This window comes from Capricornis sumatraensis, chromosome 10, assembly GCF_032405125.1.
Source record: "Capricornis sumatraensis isolate serow.1 chromosome 10, serow.2, whole genome shotgun sequence".
Classification (NCBI taxonomy): domain Eukaryota; kingdom Metazoa; phylum Chordata; class Mammalia; order Artiodactyla; family Bovidae; genus Capricornis; species Capricornis sumatraensis.
Genome location: NC_091078.1, coordinates 92,925,253 through 92,948,116, shown reverse-complemented (window position 1 = coordinate 92,948,116; position 22,864 = coordinate 92,925,253). Strand labels below are relative to the sequence as shown.

At 44.0% G+C, this 22,864-nt stretch overlaps 1 protein-coding gene across 3 annotated transcripts in view; it reads left to right on the top strand.

Moving 5' to 3' along the window:
• Positions 1–22,864, top strand: part of CACNA1D (calcium voltage-gated channel subunit alpha1 D) — a 348,007-nt gene that overhangs the window by 168,348 nt on the left and 156,795 nt on the right. For all 3 annotated transcript variants that reach the window (XM_068982168.1, XM_068982170.1, XM_068982169.1), the window contains exon 4: positions 15,682–15,821. In XM_068982168.1, the coding sequence (XP_068838269.1) occupies positions 15,682–15,821 (140 nt within the window). The remainder of the gene's footprint in view (positions 1–15,681; positions 15,822–22,864) is intronic.

The following is a 22,864-nucleotide window of genomic DNA, read 5'->3' as shown; positions in this document are numbered from 1 at the left end:
TCTTCCAAGGAGCAAGCGTCTTTTTCATGGCTGCAGTTGCCGTCTGCAATTATTTTGCAACATGCAGTTAAATTAGATAGTTACAGGACAAGTCCACATGATTTTAAGCTTGGGGCATAATGGGGAGTCATAACCCATTCTTGGTAGGCATACAACGCAAGTGTTGAGGACAAAAATGTATACATTTTCTATAAATTACCTTGGGAGCCACATGGGTTCCATATGGCATGGACTTTAGTCATTATCTTTTAGCCAGAAGAAGCAAAGAATGTCAGTTCATCTGACCAGATGGTTAAATGCAACTCAGTTTAGAGGATTCTTGCTGTATTAGAAAAGAGGTCAAGACCTGAACTTCTACTTAATTCCCAGTATAATAATAACCATTTATTGTGTGCATGCTTTGCACTGGGTATTGCACGTGAGTTCATTTATTTTCTTGACAGGGCTATCACCAGTTAGGAAACCAAGGCTCAAAAGGGTGAAGTGCTTGTCCCGGGTTGTATCTCTGGACCCAGTAGGAACTTTGAATTCAGGCTGTCTGACTCTAAAATTCACCATGCTATTCAGTGTACCACTGGTCATTCTACCAGTTTTCCTTATCCTGGCTTGAGGGTTGTCTGGTTGTTTAAAAGTCGGTAGCAGACGGGTAGAGTGTAGGCCTTACAGAGGTGTTACTGGACACTTGATTTTGGGGACCCACCTGTTCACCTTTTACTGACTGTAGTGAGGGGTGGTCTTCTCTCATATCTTTGCCTTTTTCTGTGCTTATATATGTCTGGGCTGTGAAAAAAATGCATGACTGGATGTCACCGTTGAACTATTCTGGATTTGGATTTTTTTTTTTAAGTTTGGCATTTGAGCAGAATCACAAGTTTTAGAAAGTGGTAATTTCCAGACATTTCAGGTCTGATTCACCAACACTACTGTAATTAAAGAAAAACCTGTATTTGTTTGTCCCATTTTATCCTAACTCACTAGGATGTTTTATAAATAATGAACCTAGATATTTTAGCGAATAGCATCTATTTAGTTGTTGAAGCTTTCAGGGGATTATGTGCTCATAGGTCTCAATGTCATCCTAATGATGGGAGTTTGCCTAAACACTAATTCATTGGGAAGTGACTGGATAGTGAACTATATTGTCATGTAAAGGCAGCTTCAAAATACAGAGTATAGAAATTAAGCAGCTCGACAGTTCTTTTAGGAGATACATTATGAAGTATTGAGAGCTCAAGTGTAATGATTGCAGTCGGTCACAGAGTGTTAATGAATTTTGAATTGAGGCAGTTGTGATTAAGCCTGTTGCCTTTTCCAGCACTAATCATTATTAAAATGATGATTGATCTGAGTGATTATGAAACCATTAAAAAGGCATCTGCCTATGCCTGAATTAACAGAATGGATGTAGGTTTTGTAGTTGTAGCCAAACAGGACTTGTAGTGATTTTGATTTCAAGGCACTTGTTTATTTAGGCTCCTTCCTGTGTTTGCCGATCCTATTATACTATTTTCTAGTAATATTCCTACTGTTTTCACAGGGTGAAAACATTGGGGTTGGGGTGTAACTCTTGGTGTGGCCACTGGGGCCTCAGCTCTGTGGCGTGTACAGTGGGAGGAGTAGGGTGGCTTCTCAAATTCCCACAACCCCACCCTTGATAGTGGAGATGCCTGTGGAGGCCCTACTGTGAGCATCACAGCTCCTTCACAGCACAGCTGCACGGTGACAGCAGCCCCTTACTGAGTGCAGAACATGCGCCAGGCATTTCCACCATTGTTATTAATCCTTAGCTCCCCCAGGGTCGTGGTGGTGGCACCACTGAGAGGATGAGGTAGTGGCTGCTTGACCATTTCAGGTCTTTCTCTTGGACCATACATCTGGTCCAGCAGAACCAGGGTTTGGGTTCATTCTTCATTATCTTCAGTTTTGTGCTTCGTTAAAAGAGTGTTCTTTTGGTAGGTCACCGCAGCCTTAAGAAAACTGAGGAAAGACTTCATCTCATCCAATGAATGAAGACACAATGCTTCAAAAGAACAGACTCAGGCTCTGCAGAGCCGGCCCAGCTCAGAGAGCCTTTTACCCTAGCCACCCACTTTCCCATAAAGCAGCTAGAGAAGACAGGCCCCATTTCTCCCTGATGTCCCCTCTCCCGTGTGAATTGTAGACGCCCCTGCTCTGATGCCCTGCTGCCACCTAAGGGGTGTGTGTGCCTGACAGCGGGCAGCCCCCTGACTCTGGTCGGCCTGCGAGCCCGCCTTGGGTGGGGACCATGGCCCAGGTCTTCAGATGTCTGCATGCTCCCTACCCTACTTCTCTGACCTGCGGTCCCACTTGGGGCCCACTGGGGGTGTCGGTTCACTCTCTATTCCGGTCACATTTTACGAGCTCTCCCTCACATGCACTCGAGGTGGATCAGGCCCGGTGGGCAGGCTGTGAGGTAGATCAGGTCTGCTAGGGCCTCCCTCCTTCCTGTGCCCAGTGCCCAGGCGTCCACGGCTGCTTTTCCTGCCCCAGGCACTCCGTGTGCTGCTGCTGCCCTTCCTTCTCTGAGTTTCAGTTTCTCCATCTATGAGAGCACAGTGTTCTGGGGGCTCTGGGGTGTCTTCTGGATCTGTGGTTCAAAGCCTTCCCCATCCCATCCTCCCTTCTGTGCTCCTCTGCAAGCCTACATCTTTTTTTTTTTTTTTTTTTTTGGCTGAGCCCATCTTAGTTGTGACATGTGGAATCTAATTCCCAGACCAGGGATTGAACCTGGGCCCCCTGCATTGGGTGCCTGAAGTCTTATCATCTGGACCACCAGGGAAGTCTCCAAACCTGCATCATCTTTCTTCCTATAAAAATTCCTGTCTTGGTCTCACCCAATCTCCATTCCTTCTTCTCCAGGTAGCGCTAGAGATGGCTGATTCCCAGGATGGCCTCACTTGGTCGTCTAGGACAGGCAGGGAACTCACTGCCCAACCTTGGCCTGAGTCACTGTTTCCTTACGTGGAGATTCAGTTCTTCCTTGTGAAACAGACCTAGGACATGTACGTCCATTCCCATTGCTTTCTGGGTTGATTCTGTTTTACTGTTTGGTTTGATCTGTGGGTGTTTGGCTCTGTACTGAGTTAGGGATTTTTTTCAGTACCTTTTAACTTGAGGAGTTTTGTGGATGTATGTGTGTTTGGTGGCAGAAAGTGTATATGAGCAAGCAAAAGTGAGTGGTTATTTTTACCCACTGGTGTCCACTGGTAGATCCAGATTACTGGCTTTCAGAGGTGTGTTTTTCAGTTTTTAAAACTTTTGCCAACAGAAGTATATACATCTTACATCTATGTATATATTATCTGAGACATGTTTGATAAAAATATACTAATAAGTTCTGATATTTGCTATGCAGTCTGATAATTTCCCTTCTGTTTTATTTCATTTTTTTTTCAAAAATTTCTGGATGTAAACCACAAAATTAATTTCAGATGTATTCCATTTAAAATGTCTTCTCCATTACAGTATAAATTCCATGAAGGCAGGCAAAAATTAATCTAGTTCCGGCCATTTCTCTTATGTCATGCATAATCTGTGTTCAGTTCATATTTTCAGCTGATTCTTCTCTCCATGAAAATCCTCTGGAGAAATACTTTTATGTTCTGAGAAGCAATTTCATTCAAAAAGATAAGGTAACTTGTGTCACTGGTCTGATTTCCTTCCATAGTAGCTGTTAGAAATCTCACAGAGACATTAATGAAAATGTCTTCATCGTATGCATCTTCATTATGCTCTTATTCCTGTTTCATTTTATTTTCTCTTTCTTGTTAATCTTTATTTCTTGTCTTATGCTTTTGTCCTAAATATTTTGACTTTCAGCGGATTACAAAGATGCTCAATGAGAAAAACACAGATCAGACATATATAAAAGTAGAGACAGACAGTCCACCATGATCTTGCTCTCAGAGGCAAGCCTTTTCTCTTTCTGGTATCTCTGCTGCAGACTGGCTTGTTAAGAGATCTTTTCAGACACCAAGGGTGTCATGTCATTTGTGTTATTCCTGTACTAATGTATGATGGGCATCCTTCCTTGCCCTGTGTGTAGAGCTCCTTCTTCTTTGAAAGAGTCATTTAGCATTCCCTTTCTTACTTCAAATTTTTATATTCTTGCTGCCTAGGTTTCTTTTTTGGAATGAGGCAGACCTACAGAAAATTTTACCTTAGAAAGATCAGTAGCGATTAGTGACTAGACCTAGCCACCTGACCAAGCAGAATCCCCTCTAGTGACTGCTTCTGGAGCCCCTGGTTTTCTTGGGAGTGGAATTGCTCCTAGAAAGCCCGTGTGGGTTCTGAGCTTGGGGGTTGGTGGGAGACCCCTCCCCTCCCCCTGCTTCTGGGAAGTGTTAAGTGACAGGTGAGGGAGAAGTCTGACTGAAGGGCCAGATCCATGTGAGGGGTGCTCCCAGCTCGAGTGGGTCTGCAGACACTTAGTTCTGCTTTAGTCACTGCCTTGGGTATTGATTTCTACCTCAGGACCACAGTTAGGTGCTGCCTGGTTTTTAAGCCACCCAATGTCTCTTAAATTAAATTAATTCTACTTTCTAATACTAAAACAATGATAAATTCTAGGCATGGAGTTATTAATCTTCTGAGTAAATGTATCACATGTTTTATCTCAGTTATAGACTCTGCAGTTTATGTATTTTTAAACTTTGATTCATGAATTTATTCAGAAAGAAATGATCTATATTCCTATGGTCTCATACAGTCCCTGGAAAAAAAGTGTACCACCAGTGAGGGTTCATCCAAAAGGAGTGGTTTTTATGGTAGAGAGAAGCGCATGGTGAACTGAATGGCTCCTGTTCCTCCTGCCCACACCCCCGTCACCTGCACTGCCAGCCCGCAGGAACCTGCTGCTTTGCTGTGCAGGGGAAGAAGAGGGTGACACAGAGTCTGGGAGCAGGTGTTTCATCTCCTGAGTGTTCCGTTCTATGATGTGCCATAGGCAGACTTTGCTGGATGGTCCAGGAGGTGTAGGAGCTGTCGTAGATGGGTGTCTGTCTCCCTGAGAGTGGAGGCAGTGCTGACCCTGGGCCAGCTCCCACCAGGAGGAGATGCCTGCACTGGGCGTGTGCAGACCTGCAGGGTGGGCAGTGAGCTGGGCCCTTGTCCTAGTGCCTACGTGGTGAGTAGTTAGCATGGGCTCCACGCCAGGTCCCGTGCTGTTCCTGGGGCGCAGCCAGGCCAGGGCAGTGTGTAAGGCAGAGGCAGCAGTCAGGTGAGCTAGCGTCCAGGCATGTGCAGGCCACATAAAACCTGGCTCCTGTGTTTTACGTGTGTTGCCTCATTCATGCTCAGCAACAAACCTAGCCTTCATATTCTCATTTTATGATGAAGAACCAGTGACAAAAGAGGGGTAAAGCCACTTGCTTGGGTCTACACAGCCAAGTGGTGGATCTACAGAGTGGTGGATCTGGAACCTGTCCCCAGGCTCTTTGCTGCCACTGGACTAGGTCACAGTACATTTGGACACATGATTGCAAATATTCTTAAATGGGATAGCAGTGCCCAGCAGGTACCAGCATTATTACAGTTGGCTGCTCCATCCATAGGGTGCCTCCTCAGATTGCTCTGTCCAGGTTGCTTGGATGACCCAAGGCTGAGGTCCTGGTGGAGCTCCATGAAAGCCCAGGTTAGCTTTGATGGGCATGGGACCAGTGGGGAGGTGTGCTTCCCCGCCAGGTGGGTGCAGTCAGGTGTCTGCAAACCAAGGGGCACGGTTACTGCTCTCTGTAGTTGCTGTTCACTATGACCCTTGCACATGACTCTAATAGTAATCCCTTCTTTGACTCTCTTACTCCATAGGTTGGAGAGTCCCCTGAGGTAAGAGATTGGAACATGTTTCTCTCTTGTCAAGTGCTGTGTCCAGGTGTACACGTAGTGTGTTTACAGGCATACAAGTGAGCATCAAGGGCATGAAATGAGTTTATACCCAGAATTCAGATGTCAGAAAATTTAACCATAGGCAGATGTGGAAGGTTTTTCTTTAGTTCTGTTAATGGGAGAAAGGAATGGCTGTCTTTGTGTCAAAATGAAAATGTTTGGTTTTAAGCTTATTCAGTTCCTGCCATTTTGAAATGTTTGCTCATTTCTTTTCAGCCAAGTACATGGACATGTTGGAGCATTTGACTCATGTCAGGCAAAAGAAGCAATGCTAAGAAAAGACTTCATTTCTAGAATGATGGGGTTTGGCAGTTTTCGCATGACCTGGGCCCATTAGATCCCAGGGAGGCAGTGAGCTACTTTGATCAGCCCCATGTAGGGCACATAATCTCACTGCCATTTACATTGACCTGAGCTGTCAGCAGAGGATGTAAAGGCCTGACAGTTAAGGAAGAAAGCCGAGCTCTGTAATTCCACCTAGAAGAGGCGAATAGATCTGGGTCTGGGTGTCAGAACTGCTGGTGTGGCTCCCTGACGGTGAGACAAGGTCTCAGCCCAGGGGCTCAGAAATGCAGCATTGGGCTATTCTTTTTTTCTTTTCCGGTGGGTGATGCTGTCATGGTATTTTTTGAAGCTAAGCTCACATTTCTCTGTTCCATATGATGAGAGGGTCTGCAGAGGTAGATGCAGTGGTTCTTGTCTTCAAGGTCCTAACAGTCTTCAGAGAATACAAGACAGTGCCTCATAGGCTCACCTTCCCAACTTAGACCAGGAGGTCTGGAAAGCAGGGCAGCACGTTGCCCCTCTCTGCCCCCTTCATGGCCTCACAGGTAGTTAGCACTCAAGCATTTGTTGTTACAATTTACTTTCATGATTAAATGCAAATGGTGCAACTTTAAACTCTGGGATGGCAAAGAGTTTTGACTCACATGCCCACTCCATTCCAGGGATGATGCCTGATTGTGCAGCGTGTGCAGCTGTGTTCGGGGGCAGTGGGGGGACTGGAGACTGGTGAGGGGTGTCTGCTGCAGGGGTGCCTGGGGAGCAGAGGCAGTATGTACCCGAGGGTCATTTGTCTTCCCCGGTAAGTGCATCATGCTTATGAAAGAGGGAGGAGAAGAGCACTCAGAGGAAATGAAACTCCTCAGTCTTTCCTGAAAGGGTGGAGTAGGATTTAGATCAGTAGAAAGAAGTGCTTTAGTGATGGAGAAGAGCAGCAGAGACCAGAAGTTCCAGTGAGTATGACTTACATGCAGCGTGTTCTGGGAGCTGACGCACTGGAGCAGAGGGAGCCGTGGAGGAGTAAGCGGAGTCGGGTGGGATGGAGGCCCTTTGTCTGGTGGGGTAACACATCAGGTGGTTGTTGGTATGTATAGCGTAGACAGATTGTGTAGAGGTCCTTGGGGACGCCAGATGGAGGAATTGAGACGTGATACAGTCCTCTGCTTTTCAAGCTTTCCCAAATGCTCCAGACACAATTAGTTGTTCCAATCCATATCTCCCTACAGAGTATTCCCAGTACTCTACTTTAGCTGTGATCATTGTCTTGCTGTGTCTATAAACGTTTACATATACATCTACTGTTTTCCTCCAGGACATGGACAGTGTCTTAGTTACCACTGATCTCCAATGCTCAGGACCACATCTGGTATGGAATAGATACCCAGTGAATATGGTTGAGTTAAACTGAAATAGGGTTCCTGAACTGCCAGCCAAGATGGGGCAGATCTGGGCAGTCCCTTCATGGTGCAGCTGGGTGAGAAAGTGTATGGCTGCGAACCATAGAACGTACCTACCTGCTACCAAGGGGTCCCAGGACGAGTGGAATGGGAAGCCAGGCAAGTCTGAGGCATCAAGTTTACAGAAGTGTGTAGAGTCCCAGAAACCAGGTAGGGTTGAGGACAACATGAATGAGATAGAAGAATGAAGTCAGAAAAACTGAGCCTCAGTGAATTCCTAGAGGCAGTGGCTTGCAGGGCTCTTGGGTCCTATGCCTAGAGAGCCATTCCTAAGCCTTTGGGATAAAGGGAGTCATCCAAGGAGTTGAATCTCTTGAGAAGTGAGGAGCTGTTGAAGAGTCTCTTAGATTCTTTAACTTTCAGAGAAGCAGAGTGATTCTGTAGGCCCCTGATATTTACCTAGGACTTTAGTTAGCAACCGACCCCAAACCCAACCTAAACTGGCTCAGTTTATTGGCTTTTGTAACCGAAAAGCCCAAAGTTGGGGGAGAAGTTTGGCTTCAGGTTCCAGGTTCAGCTTGATCTGGGGACTCTTATGGTGGCATCAGTTCAGCTTGATCTGGGGACTCTCATGGTGGCATCAGAGCCGGGCGCTTGCCTCTGTCTTTCCGTTTGACTCCCTCTCATCTTTTGCCTCGACTTCCCTTAGTGTTGGCTTTTCATCTTTATGTCCCCCTGGCAACTCTAGGCTTGTAGCCTCAAAGAGCTCAGTAAAGCCAGTGACAGAACATCTGGCCTAGTAGCTGAGTGAAACCCAGGATTAGTTCCGATTGGACCTGGTTGGTGGGCATTGGGTCACATGCCTATCCCTGGGCTAATAACTTGGGTCACAGGCCAACCCCTGTGGCCCCTGGACTGAAAGTAAGGAAGAAGCAATTCTCAGAGGAAAGTCAGGGAGCTGTTACCCTGTGAGTTTTGCTAGGTGACAGAACTATAAGGAGCCACCCCCTGCCAGTTGCTTGCTTTAGCTCCTGCAGCCTCTGTACTGCCAGTAAGTGGGGAGGCCCCAAGAGAAAGGGCCCTGTCAGCTTCATCTGTCTTCTTCCCACCGACCAGATGTCTTTGAGTTTGGTCTCCATGGAGCAGTCAGCCAGGGCACTCACTGGCTACCTCCGTTTGCCATCTCAGGTACCTTCTGGATGGCATCCTGTGCGGTGGCCCTACGCAGCCTGGGTAGTCACTTGACTGGCATCGGTCCTATAAGGTTTCTGTCCCATCTCCTGATCCTCCTGTCAGGATTCTAATTCCAGAGCCTGGAAGTGTAGCCTCTCCCTATCCTGTCGCCAGTGGCCTCTGATGGCAAATGTCTGACCGTTCACAGGGCTCTTTCAGACTTCACGTAATCTGGTTTTCACTGTCACCTGGGTGGGAAGGATGAGTGTCCCGGTTATATAGATGAGGAAACTGAGAGGCAGGGGGCAGATAACTCAGCTGAGAGCCACAAGAAATGGACTCAGTCACGTGTGCTCTTCAATGTGTACTTTTAGGCCAAAGGTGAAGAAGAAGGAAGGCACACTGAAGTCCCCCTTGCTGTGGTCCCCAGCAGAGTTTACAGGAGGTTGAATCACACAAAGAAACCCTGTTTGAGTGGCTAAATGTGTCTCAGGTGACACACTCCTGAGAGCACCTCCTGGAATGTGAGGCAGTAGGTGGGAAGGTCTCTTGGTGACCTCAGGTGACCTGGTCACCTGACAAGGCAGCAGCTTCTCCTGGATCTTGCTGCTCCTGGTTGGTCATCCTCCCCAGCATCCCTGGGCCCTCACTTCCGAAGTGGCCTCCTTCTGAAGCCTGAGTCTAGACATTGCTCCTCATGTCATAAAGAATTGTAGTTTCACAGCTGGAAGGCATCATCCATTCAGACTTTTTGTTTTGCAGATGAGAAACAGAAGCCAAGCCTCAGAGCCGCCCCAGGCCCATGTGTCCCTTGGTGTCTTTGGTTGCCTCTCCCCTCACATCTGTGCTCCTGCAGCCCTGGAGCTCTCATCACCCTTGACGGCTTTGCCTCTGTGGGTGCTCCCCTCTCCTACCAGGCTGGGAGTTCATGGTGCAGAGCAGAAGCTGTAAGGTTCTTCCTGGGTGTTTAGTCATGGGTGTTTTCCTGGGACAGGGCCTGTAGTATTGTTATGGGTGGGATGTCTGTATACCCACATGTTGATGTGTTCAAAACTCAACCCCAATAGGGTGGTATTTGGAGGTGGGGCCTTTGGGGAGTGATTAGGGTCAGATTAGGTCTTGAGGATGGGGCCCTCATGATGGGATTAGTGCCCTGAGAAGAATAGGAAGGGTGAACTCTCTCTCTATGTGTACATTTCCACCAAGGAAAGGCCAGATGAGGACAGCATGAGAAGCCAGCCTTCCACAAGCCAGAAAAAGTGTTCTCACCAGACACCAGATCAACTGACACCTTGATGTTGGACTTCTCAGCCTCCAGACTGAGAAATAAGCCTCTGTTATTTAAGCCAGCCGGCCGATGGTATTTTGTTATGGCAGCCTGAGCCGACTAAAACAATTACGGAATGTCTTAGCAGGAAAGGCCGTTGAATAATGTTTGGTCAGAACTTCTCATTTTGCCCGTTTATTTCCTCATTTATAAATATTGAGTATTTGTTTTTGTGACAGACTTGAAAATACAGTGATGTATGAAATATAAATGGTCCCTGATTTTATAAGAAATTATCATTTATTGGAATAGACAAGTATCAAAGAGGTAGTGTTTTTTAAATTTAAATTTTCCATTGTGAATAGTGCTATGCAGAAATACGGTGAGCTTTGACAGCATATACCAGTGGGTCTGAATTTTGTCTGGGAGGTCAGCAGAGGTTTTGCTGAGAAAGTGTCATTTAAGCTGAGCTTTGAAGGACAGGGAGAACTTAGCCTGGTGTAAAGGCAGGAATTGGGGTGAGGGTGGAGGAAGGCATCCGGTAGTGAAGAATAGGATGTGGACCTGAGTGAGTCGAGGCTCAGTGGGGCTAGCAGAATACAGATTCAACTCCAGGCCCTGCGTCCTCTCCACAACTCCGTGCTGGGCTTGTGTTAGTCCCGTGTCAGGGTTGTGTGCTCACCAGAGATGGGAGTTGGCACCTGTAGGGGTAGGGCTAGAACACAAGGTGGGTGAAGCAGAATGGACAGAGGTGTGGAGCAGGGAACGTATGAACTTGGGAGCATAGTGGAAGGGAGCAGGTCAGCCCATGACGTGCAGTGGATGCTCTTGCAGGAGAGGAGTGAGCAAGCTGGAAGGGACAGGAGGGTGGAAGGTAAGGGTGTTCACAGGGGCTCCAGCTGGGATTGAAAGGAAGGACCTGGGAGATGCTGGGATCAGCTGTTCTCTACAGTCTGACTGTTGAGCCCAGGCTTGTTCTAGAAGGGCTTTTGGTAATTTAGAAAGATTCCTGTCCTGCTTGGTTTGCTTTTTGGTACATATGCTAGAATCCTAAGTTCTCATGTTTTTATAGCCCTCTTTCAGTCTGGCCTTGTTGCTTAATTCCTTGTCTTTTTTTTTTTTTTTTCTACCTCCTATTGGGACCCATGAGTACTTTATGTGTGCCCTGTATGGTGTTGGAAAGTGAAAATGTTAGTTGCTCAGTCATTTCTAATTCTTTGGGACTGCATGGAGTGTAACCCACCAGGCTTGTCTGTCCGTGGAATTTTTCAGGCAAGAATACTGAAGTGGGTTGCCATTTCCTTCTCCAGGGATCTTCCTAACCCAGGGGTCAAACCTGGGTCTCCTGCATTACAGGAAGATTCTTTACCATCTGAGCCATCAGAGACTGGTATGGTGCTGGATGCTGGGGTCACAAAGACAGTTAGAAATGATCTCCGCCTATAAGGAGCCCAGGTGGTAGGACCCAGAAGGGATGTGTGTGTGAATGGGGAGACTCTGTGTCTTTCACTGCCAGGGTGTATGCCAGGAGACCTCTGCAAAGACTTGAGCCTTTCGGGTGATGAGCAAAGCAAAGAGATAAGCCTTACCTGGCTCATGAAGCCTCTGTTGATCTTTTGACAGCAGGTGGGGACTTCTGTGAGGGTAGGGACCAGGCTTTCTGAGGGAGACACAGGTGCTCAGGGATGCATGAATGGATAGATAGATTCATGATGGATGAATGTTTGTATCACAGTGCTAGTAAAGGGATCCTTGAAAATAGGACAGCTGACCACCAAGTACAGGTAAGGATCCTGGCATCAACTGTTCCCTGCTAGTTGAGTTTCTGTTTCTCAAGGCTCTGTTTGGGGTTAACTGGTTTAGAGACTCTTGCTTTAGAGCCTCTCCTGCTTGGTGAAACTTCACTGTTGAAAGAAGGTAAATCAGGTTTCGGAGTTAGATGTTCAGCTTTCATTTCTCTAGTGACTTGGGTCTCATAGGGGACTTTCATCCACATAACAGAGTGGTCTCTGGTGAAGACTTGGTGCTTTCTGCTCTGTTAAAAGATGGTTTGGCTGGCCCTGCTCATCCAGGATGCCCTGTTAGTGAAGTGGATCCTGCTGGTGTCTGGGTGAGCGTGCCTGGCAAATGCAGGGAAATTGGGGTATGAGAATCATGTACTCTTCTTGTTTGGCCTGGAGTAGGGCTTTTAAGATACAGCCCCTGCCCAGGGGCCACCTCATTTCATGTTCATTTCTGGAGGGCTCGCTTGCCTCTTTTCAGTTGCTCCATTCCTTCATCCTTACCGTGGTGGCCTCCTTGTGCTCCCACTCATCTTGGACTCTGGCTGCGTATCTCCTCTGTGCAGCGTCTCACTGTCCTTCATCCAGGTGCATGTTCTCACCCTATCTTGTAAAGAACCTGGCCTTTTCTGGTGGCTTCCTTTCAAATCACTAACCCAACATTCTTTTCTCAAATGAGCAATCCTCTTGTGAAGTAATTACCTCCCCTTCTGAGGATTGTTGTTTTGCAAGAGTTTTCTTTAACACTGCATTTGCTTAACGTAGAAGGGTATTTGTTTCCTGAGAGTCCTTTCTAACAGCAGGATTGGGGGCCAGGATGATCTGGCTTCTAGGCAGACTGGTCTGCCGTGCTCTTCAGGCTGTGATTGTTCAGCTGGCATCATGGTAGAATCTCTGTAGTAAAGAACTGCATGAAAGCACGGTTACATTTCATATAATCAATTCCATCAAGTAATGTGTGGAGGATTTTGGAAAGAAAGGCCAAAAATCTTCAAAAAGGAGAGAGGGGAGGATGAGAGAGGGATAAAAGAGCCCTAAACAATTCAGTTTCACAAATAGCCCTTGTCTTATTGTGGCAAAATTACTTATAAGTAAAAGCTACAGAGGGAAAACAAGCTGGCTTTGGTAGGTGTCGTGTGCTCTCTGTTCCCTGTCTTGTTTGTCTGCTCTAAAGTATAGTGCTGTGTTGACGTAGAGATGTTACTGCTCTGAATATTGATGGGAGCGAAAGCCTTTTTTTTTTTTTCCTGTCTGGCCCAGTAAATAAAGCAGAAGGGATAAAAAGGGAAGAAGAATTGTAGAATCGACGTGCTGTTTCCTGCTTATCTGGTTCCCTTACAGTTCTAACTCTCAAAAACATCCTGACGGTCTACCTTTGGTGGCCAGGGTCCAATCTGAGGGCAGCAGATTGGTTTATTCAGAGAGTTTTGCTTCTGGTTAAATCTCCTTTTAGCTCGCTAAGTTAGGGTCACTACCTCATCAAAGCCTTCCCGAATCTCTCCTCTGTAGTCAGTAGTGACGTCGGTCGCTGTTCTTCAGAACATCCACAGTGGCCTGAGTGTATGCCCTGTGGGAGCTCACCAGCTGGGGATGTGGCAGTGAATGGGAAAATGAGCCCTTGCTCTCACGAGGCTCACAGGGACTCCAGAGAGTAAACAGAGGAGTCCTTGGAGGTCTGCCTGGGGGGCAAGGGGGCACACATGCTGTTGCTCTGGGAGAATTTCAGCTGCTCACCCCAGCCTGGAGGGTGTGGCTGCTGTGCGGAGGGAGCAGGTCATGGTCCCAGAAGGTCTTGCAGCCTGGTGAAGGATGGTGTGGGGTACACAGGATGAGCCAGACTGAGAGAGGAAGCATGAGTGTGGAGGCTGGGGATGAGCAAGACTTTTAAAATTGAAAACACATGGACTCTGGCTAACTTTCACCACAAAGGAATTTATTAGACCACTCGGATGGTGTTCTGAGGATCAAGCGGTGCTCTTGAGGGCATGTGAGGAATGACATGGACCTGGAGGGAAGAACTGATGAACTGGCTTTTCAGCATGACCATTGGGGAGCGGAGAACGGGGATAGAGGCTGGGGTACCTCCAGGGTTGGACAGTTCCCTGCTGGTAAACAGGAAGGATGCAGTGGCAGAACTCAGTGAAGTCCCACCTGGGACTCGCCTGCGATGGAGGGGTAGCACTCTGGTGGCAGCTAGAGCCCAGGGTGGCCTAGACAAGACACTGCTTCTGTGGAGCAAAGCAAGTCCTTGCAGGGGTTGTTGTTGTTGTTTAGTCACTCAGTTGTGTCTGACTCTTTGCGACCCCATGGACTGCAGCACGCCAGGCTTCCCTGTCTTTCACCATCTCCCAGAGCTTGCTCAAACTCATGTCCGTTGAGTTGGTGATGCCATCCAGCCATCTCATCCTCTGTCATCGCCTTCTCCTTCTGCCTTCAGTCTTTTCCAGCATCAGTGTCTTTTCTAATGAGTCGGCTGTTTGCATCAGGTGACCAAAGTATTGGAGCTTCAGTTTCAGCAGGGGAGAAAGGGTCTAACCCTTTGGCCTTATCAGAGGACAGAACTGCTTATCAAGGTGCAGAACTGCTCTTTGTCAATTTCCTCTCCTGCAATGTCCTCTGTGTATCACATCTGAAACCCTTACCTTCTGCACTGGACTAAACATTTCAAAGATAGGACCACAGTGGAGATGCTTTTCTTTTCTTGGCTCCTGGAGTGGGGCCCATCGTGGAGAAGAGGTGCTCACTAAGTATTTCCTGAGCCAAATTTATTTGCCCTCTTGCACGAGGCATCTTAATAAGTGAACTCCATGACTTGTTTTCCTGAGGCATTGGTAACTTTCCTCAGGTCTCACAGAGAATTAGCAGAGGACTTTATGGTCCATGTGGAAGAGTTTTAATTAGGATGTTTCACTTAGTTGTTTTTTAAGTAGCTTTTTGCCAGCACATACCTCTTGTAAAATTGACCTCATACATCTCAGCAGTCCATATTTCTTTTGAAACCCAAGCCATACAAAGAAAACCTTGTAAAAGAGGAAAGAGCCAACATTTTGAGACTTGCTGATGGATGCATTTTCTACAATTCTTGGAATTACATGAGTCGGCATCAGAAAGATTCTGAGAGTCCCATAACATGAGGGTGGCATCTCAGAGATCTGTGGCAGTAAGATGGAAGTGGCTGCTGAGTCTGTTACGAGCATTCCAGGGCAGAGGCCAGGCTCCCTGGGAATGTGCGTGGTTACCTGTCGAGGCGGCACACCTGTAAGGTGGCCATGGGCTTGCCATCCTGAATCCCCTCCTCCCCTGCCCTTACTGCGCAGGTGAGGAAACGCAGGTCCAGAGGACAGGAGGGGCTTGCCGAGGTCATCTTGCTGCTCAGTGACAAAGCCGATCCTGACCTAGAAGTCAAGATGGAAACCCGAGAGGAGGAGAGGGTCGAAGCAGACACATCTTCCTTTCTTCCCAAGGACATTCTGTTTAAAGCCCCGAGGGAATCTCTGTAGCATCCTTGGGCTTTCCTGGGGGCCTGACTGGGCAAGCTTAGGAGGAAAACATGCTGCGTTTTGCAAATGTGCAGAAATAACAAACACGTGGTTATGTTCTAGGCAGGGTCACCATGCACACATCAAGGCAGGTGGCAAAGTGCAACCATGCAGTCCAGGATGGAAAGTGCTTTACACTTAGTTGCTTATGAGACATTCAGTGTTAGAATTAAAATGCCTTCTTGCTCCAGGTGTAGTGTTAATTTTTCCATTTCTCATAATGAAACTTGGCTTGGAGTTAAATGCTAATATTTCTGAGACACTGATTCTAATCCCTATTTCTTTTTCTTCTTCTCCCCCACCCCCCAATTTTTTGTTTTCTTTGTTTCTCTTCACAGGAAAAAGTAGAATATGCCTTCCTGATTATTTTTACAGTCGAAACATTTTTGAAGATTATAGCATATGGATTATTGCTACATCCTAATGCTTATGTTAGGAATGGATGGAATTTACTGGATTTTGTTATAGTCATAGTAGGGTAAGTCCCTTTTATTTGGGGAAATGTTTTTTTGGAACATGGAAGGTGGGGAGTAACAGAAAACAGTATTTTAAGGGCACAGGCTTGATGCTTTATGCTGGTGATTGTAGCCAGAACCTGTCAGGAGTTCTCTGAAGCCTGGTGATGCCAGAGACCAATTTGAAATTCTCTCATTGTTGTTACTCCCTCTTTGAGGAACGTGTTAAGGAAGGAAGTTCAAGCTCAGCTAGTGATGTGAGAGGGTTCTTCTTACAAGGCCTTGGGCCTTTACAGATAGGCCAGCTCTGCTGGTGATTTGAGTCCAACGCGTAGAGCTCTTATACTTAACACCCCGTTAAGTTAAAAAACCAAAATAAAGCAGTAATAAATCCTTCATAGCAGTGAGATACTCTGCTATTTAACATCCCTTGAGCAAAGCTATTAATTTTTTCTGCTGCCTTGGGGGAAAAGATTTGGCACACTACTATCCCATTTCAAATAACAAAACAAGTGCTTGAAAAATGTCAGATATCCGGCATGAAGTGAAATAAGCCAGAAAATGCAGAGAAGCAGACATTATCCCTGCATCCTGTCACAGGAAGAAGACACCAACAGTTTCAGTTAAAGGAGAATGTTAAAAAACTGTGGCCTGTGTTAGTCTGGTCCTTCAACACCTGGAAATGTTTCCAGCAAGAAAGAAATGAATCAATGTCGGAGGAATGCTGGGTCTTTGGACCAAACACCCACACAGGAAAATAAGATCCTTTACTCAGTCTTAGTTGCCTAGCTGTAAAATGGGTTATTCCTAAAATGGTATGTATTCCCACAGAGAGAAATTATTAAGTGGCCTTTCTGTTTTCATCTCCGTAACTTCATTCAAATGCTTTTTGCAGTTGAGCAAGGTGATTTTTTCCTTTTGGATTATTATTATTTATCATGAATCCTTTACTTTTTCATGAGAGACTAATGGTGCTGGATATTTGGAGAGTGGGATAAATTTTGAGCCTCTTCTTTCAAATCTAGGAAGATAGAGTGGGATCCAAAATGGTAGCCCAACAGTATGATTTAGACTTAGAGAGAAAAATATTAACTTTTGCAAAAGCCACCCTAGTACATTGGAGTCGAAGGCATTATGGCAAAGATAGTGCAACTAAAATGAACAGACAGTTGATATGTATCACGCCTTCTTGTATTTGATGAACTCTAACAAAGAATGGCAAGCAGGAGCCTTACAGGCCTCTCTGTTCTGGAATAATCTTGCTGTAACTCTCCTGACTCTGGACTGTCTGTTCATCTTAGCTCCATTTCTTTTGTCCCACCCTGCAATCAACTTTCCATCTGGAGGCACTTTTCAGACTATCATACAGCACAAAGACAGGGAATCAGGCAGAGTGTGGTGATCTCATTGAGTTGCAGAGACAGAGACAAGAGTTTAGGAAGGTTGAGACGGCTAAAATTGGAGAGGCATGGTGTGGGAGCAGTGAGGGACCAAAGAGAAAGAGGTCCATAAATATGCCTTGGGGCCCTCTTGAGTTTTGGCTGAAGCCTAAGCTACATGTACATGGGATGATAGTCCATAAGTCCAGGCAAAGACTACTACTAGGGAAAAAGGAAGAGCTGGGAGCTATAGCTGACTAATAACTAGGGCTCATATAGGTCTGGGATTTGTTCAAGTTATAAGCAACCAGAGTGGAAAGACCTTGTTCACACCCTGGACTGTCAGTAGAAACCCCAGAAGGGCCATTAATAATACAGCTAAACTAACTCTAGAGTGGGTATTGGCAAACTGCAATCAGTGGGCCAAATTCAACCTGCTACCAATTTTTGTAAATAAAGTTTTATTGTAACACAGTCACAAGCATTTGTTTACATAGTTGAGTTGTGTGGTTTAGGTCCAGGAAGCCTAAAATATTTACTGTCTGGCCCCTTACAAAACAATTTTGACAACTCCTGTTCTACAGTAAGAACTACCTGAAACCCTTGCTAATAGTATTTGAAAAAAAACCTGAAAAGGAGCAGACTGACTTGCAAGTAACTTAAATGCTCGCCAAGGCAAAACTCAACACTCTTTAAAGGAAGACAACAAAATCCAGATAAAGTGTTCAGCTTCCAGTCAAATATTTCTAGACTTGTGAAGAAATGTGATTCATAGCTAGTAGGAAATTCCGTTAATAGAGGCAGACCTAGAAATGACAGACAGGATGGAATTAGTGGAGAATTACTTTATAAGCCTTTAAAAACTGTTACAAACATGTTTATATACTTAAAAGGAATATATGACTGCAGTGAGAAAAGATGGGACAATGTAAAACAGAACCAAATGGAACTTTGAGATCTGGAAAATATATCTAAAATGAAAAATTCCCTGGATTGACCTAACAGCTGAGTAGACTCAATAGAATGATCAAAGAATTTGAACAGATAACAGTAACACACAAAAATAATGATGGAAAATAAATGAATACCACCTTGGTGACCTATGGGGTGAAGTGAAATGAAGTCGCTCATTGTGTCTGACTCTTTGCGACCCCATGGACACCAGGCTCCTCCATCCATGGGATTTTCTAGGCAAGAGTACTGGAGTGGGTTGCCATTTCCTTCTCCAGGGAGTCTCCCCAACCCAGGGATCGAACTCAGGTCTCCCACATTGTAGACAGATGCTTTACCGTCTGACATGACCTATTATTCATATACTTGGAGTCCCAGAAGATAGTAGATAGAGGGGAGACAAAAATATTTGAAGAAATAGTCCAGATTTTCTAAATGTGATGAAAAACATAGACTCACAAATCCAAGAAGGTCAACAAAGCCCAAAGTAACGATGAAGAAAGCTGCGTCAAGGCATATCATGAACATAATCAAATTGCTCAAGACCAAAGATAAAGAGAAATCTTAAAAGTAGAGAAAAAGTCATTGTAGACTTCTTGTCAACAGCTATGCAATCCAGAAGACAACAGAAATTTTTAGAGTTCTAGGGAAAAAGGTCCACCTTCAATTCTTATTTAGTGAAGATACCTTAAAAAGTTGAAGTAAGAAAGAACATTTTTCAGACAAACCACAGCTGAAAATTTGCCACCAGGAGACCTGCACCTTAAGAAATATAAAGGAATTTATTCACACTGATGAAAGACATTAGTAAGAAATACACATCCATACAAAAGACATGAAGAATGCCAGAAAGGGTAAATGCATGTATAAATATGAAAACATTTTTTCTCATTTTAAAGTTTCTTTATAGCATTGATTATTTAAAGCAAAAATAACAGCTGTGGATTGTGGGGTTTATAGCATCTATGAAAGTAAAAATAAAAATAGCACGAAGGACAGAAACAAGGAAATATCCACATAGCATGGAAAAGTGCTTGTATACTTGGTGGAATTATTTGAAGGTAGACAATGAGAAGTTAAAGAGTAAACCGTACGGCATAGGCCAGCAAGCTTCAGCTCATAGACAAAAAAGACATTTACTGCCTTTTTCACCTCCTACATTGACAAAGTATTTGGCTGTCTGCTTTAACAGATTAAGTTTTATTGGAAGACAGTCACACTCACTCATGTTTTATGGCTATTTGGTGTTAGGATGGAAAAGTTGACTAGTTGTCACAGAGACCCTATGGCCTGCAAATCCTAAAATAGCTGCTCTCTGGCACTCCACAGAAAATTTGTGCTCACACTGGGTCTAGAAGAGACGCTCAAAAAATAAAGAGGTATAGTTGATAAGTCTGTGTTAGAGATTAAGTGGAATCCTTCAAAAGCTCATTTAGTTTTTTTTTTCAATAAGCAGGAAAGAAAAGTTTGGTGGATAGAGCAAGTAGAGAGCAAATAACAAGATGATAGATTTAAACCCAGCTATACCCTTATTTAAAATCCAGAGGTTATCAGATTTTATACATGTATTTGGTGTTAGGATGGAAAAACACTCAATTCTATAAGAAACCTAATTTACAAAGACAAATAATGTGAAAGTGAAAGGAGAGAGGAGGCTTCCCAGGTGACTCAGTGGTTAAAAAAAATCTGCCTGCCAATGTGAGAGTTTGATCCCCTGGTGAAGGAAATGGCAACCTACTCCAGTATTGTTTCTGGGGAAATTCCATGGAGAGAGAAGGCTGGCAGGCTACAGTCCATGGGGTCACAAAGAGACGGACATGACTGAGTGACTAAACCCAACAATAAATGGACAGAAAACTATATATCATGCAAAACTAATCAAAATTAAAAACCAATCAAAAGAAAGCTATATTAATAACCAACAAAGTGCACTTCAGAACAGGAAATGTTATCAAGGGTGCAGACATTTCATGATGATAAAGGAGTCATTTCATAAAGAAGATATAATAATCCTAAATGTGGATGTGGTATGTGTGTATGTGTATGTAGATTGGCTATTAGGCTTATATGCTCTGATGATCTATGTGCCTAATAACAGATCTTCAAAATACATGAAGCACAAACTGATGGAAATGAAAGGGGGGAATAGACAAATCTTCATTTGTAGTTGTACACTTTAATACTCCTCTCTTGGGAGTGTTTGATAGACCACCTAGCCAGAAAATCTTCAAGGATATAGGGACTTCTGAACAGTACCATCAACCAACTCAAGGAAATTGATTTTTCAGAGCACTGTGCACCCATCAAGACCAGAATACACATTCTTTTCATGTGCATGTGGAACATTCAGCAATAAAGACATATTCTGGGTCATGAAACAAACCTCAGTGAATTTAAGATTAAAATAATATGAAAGTATGTTTTGAAAGAATTTAGCAGTGTTTTAAAGAAGCGTGTAAATTTCTATATATTAGTCATGAACAATTTGAGAATGAAATGTTAACAACATTATTATTTATGACATCATCAAACCCATGGACTATTGAGGGATAAATAGTGCACTGACAATGACCAAACCTGCTGAGAGAAATTTAAAAAGACCTAAATACATGTTATCGACTGGAAGACCCAATGTTCCAATTCATGGACTAGAAGACTCAATATCACTAGAATATCAGTCTTTCCCAAATTGTGATATAGATTGAATGTAATCTAAATCCCAGCAAGATTGTTGTAGAGACTGACAAATTTATTCAAAATTTTATATGAAAATGAGGCTCTAGACTAGCCAAAGAAATCTGTAAGAACAAACCTGGAACCTGATTTTAAGACATTCTAGTGTCTTAAAGGCACAGTAGTCAAGACAGTATGATACTAGAATAAGTGATAGAAATAAAGATCAGTGGAACAAAATAGAAAGTTTAGAAATAAGCCCATACGGATGTGATCAACTGATTTTAGATAGAGGTGTCATGATGACTCAATGGATTAAGGAAACAATTTTCAACAAATAGTGCTGGAACAACTGTCCGTGTGAAAAAGATGACTTTCTCCATTCTTACCTCATACCATATACAAATAATGCCTTAAAATGAATCATAAACCTATATTTAAAGGCTAAAACTGTATTTCTAGGAGAAAATCTTCATGACTTTGGGCTAGGTAGAAACTTCTTAGGACCCCAAAAAAGCATTTGCCATAAAAGAAATACTAGAATTTTTGAACCGTATCAAAATTAAAACTTTTATTCAAAAGAGACACTGTGAAGAAAATAAAAATATATGGCACAGATTGGGAAATATTCCCACTACATATATATGACCATGGATTTGTATTCAGAATTTGTAAAGAACTCTTACAACTGGAAGGTAAGAGTATGACCCAGTACATAAATGGGCAAAAAATTTGAACAGATATTCACAAAAGAGGATGTGTAAATGGTCAATAAGCACCTGAAAAGATGTTCAGTATTATTGATAATTGGAGAAATGCCAATTAAAACAGTGACGTAGCATTACATACTCACTGGTATTAGTAAAAAGATTGACAATACCAGATGTTAACCAAAATACGGAGCAACTGGAACTCTTATACAGTGCTTATAGAAATAGAAAATGATCTCAAAACTATGGTGAACAAAAGATAAAAGGAGAGCATGCTGTATGACTCTCTTCATGTAAGATTCTAGAAAAGGAAATAAAAACAAAACAGCCCTACATGATAAAACTGATTAAGTCTGTGGATACCTGAGGCTGAGCTGACGATGACTGCAAACAGGCATGAGAGAGCTGTTTGAGTATTTGTTACTTGGGCTCATGCCTTTGTCAAAACCTGTCTCACTGTACTCATTAAATGGTTGCATTTTGTTTTATATAAAGTAAGCCACAGTAAAGTTGGTTTAAGAAGTAAAAAAAAATCATCTAAGAAACTCAAGTTGAACTGGCCTTGATCTTCTCATTAAATATGAAAACCTTTAGAACATCAGATTATCCTTTATCTAAAATATGTACAAAAGTATAGTCAAAGAGCAGAAGAAAAGTTTAAAAAGAAAAAGGAAAATTTAATTGTTATGTCTTTACTTGAATCAAATTCCTACTCACTAAAGTTTCCAACTGCCGATTCTGTCTTAATCCAATGGATTTTCCCTTCCAAGTCAACCATGACCTATTGCTTTTGTCAAGATTCCCAATAACAGAGACGTTAAGAAAGTAATTGATATTTTCTAAAATGTTAACTGTTATAATGTGACCACAGGAAGGTTCAACATGTCTACCAGAGCTGATGTAATTCTCTGTATAGAAAAGTGTGATCTGAGCCAACTTTTATTCCACTCCTCTAAATTTTCCAGTAAACGTGTCTTTCAGGCATTCAAGCTCATCAGTTAAGCTTTGTGAACACGAGGGGCTCGTTCCCTTACTTCTAATTTGTGTCAGTTTGGGTTGCTCCTTGCCTTTTCCTTCTGTCTGGAGATATACTTTAAATAACAACTGAGGATGAAATACTTCGTTCTTTTGTCCTCATCGCTTCAGGCACGTGGTACTTAGTTTGGTTGGGTGGAAGGGGAGGACAATGAAAGGCGTAATCTCACAGAATATTAGAATGGGAAGGACAGGCTTCTGTATCATTTAATCAGTTTTCTCAGTTTACACAGACATAAACGAAGGCCCCAAGAAGGAAAGAGACTTTCCTAAAGCCTCCTAACTCTTAGGAATGGAAGCATGGCCTGGCTCCTGAGG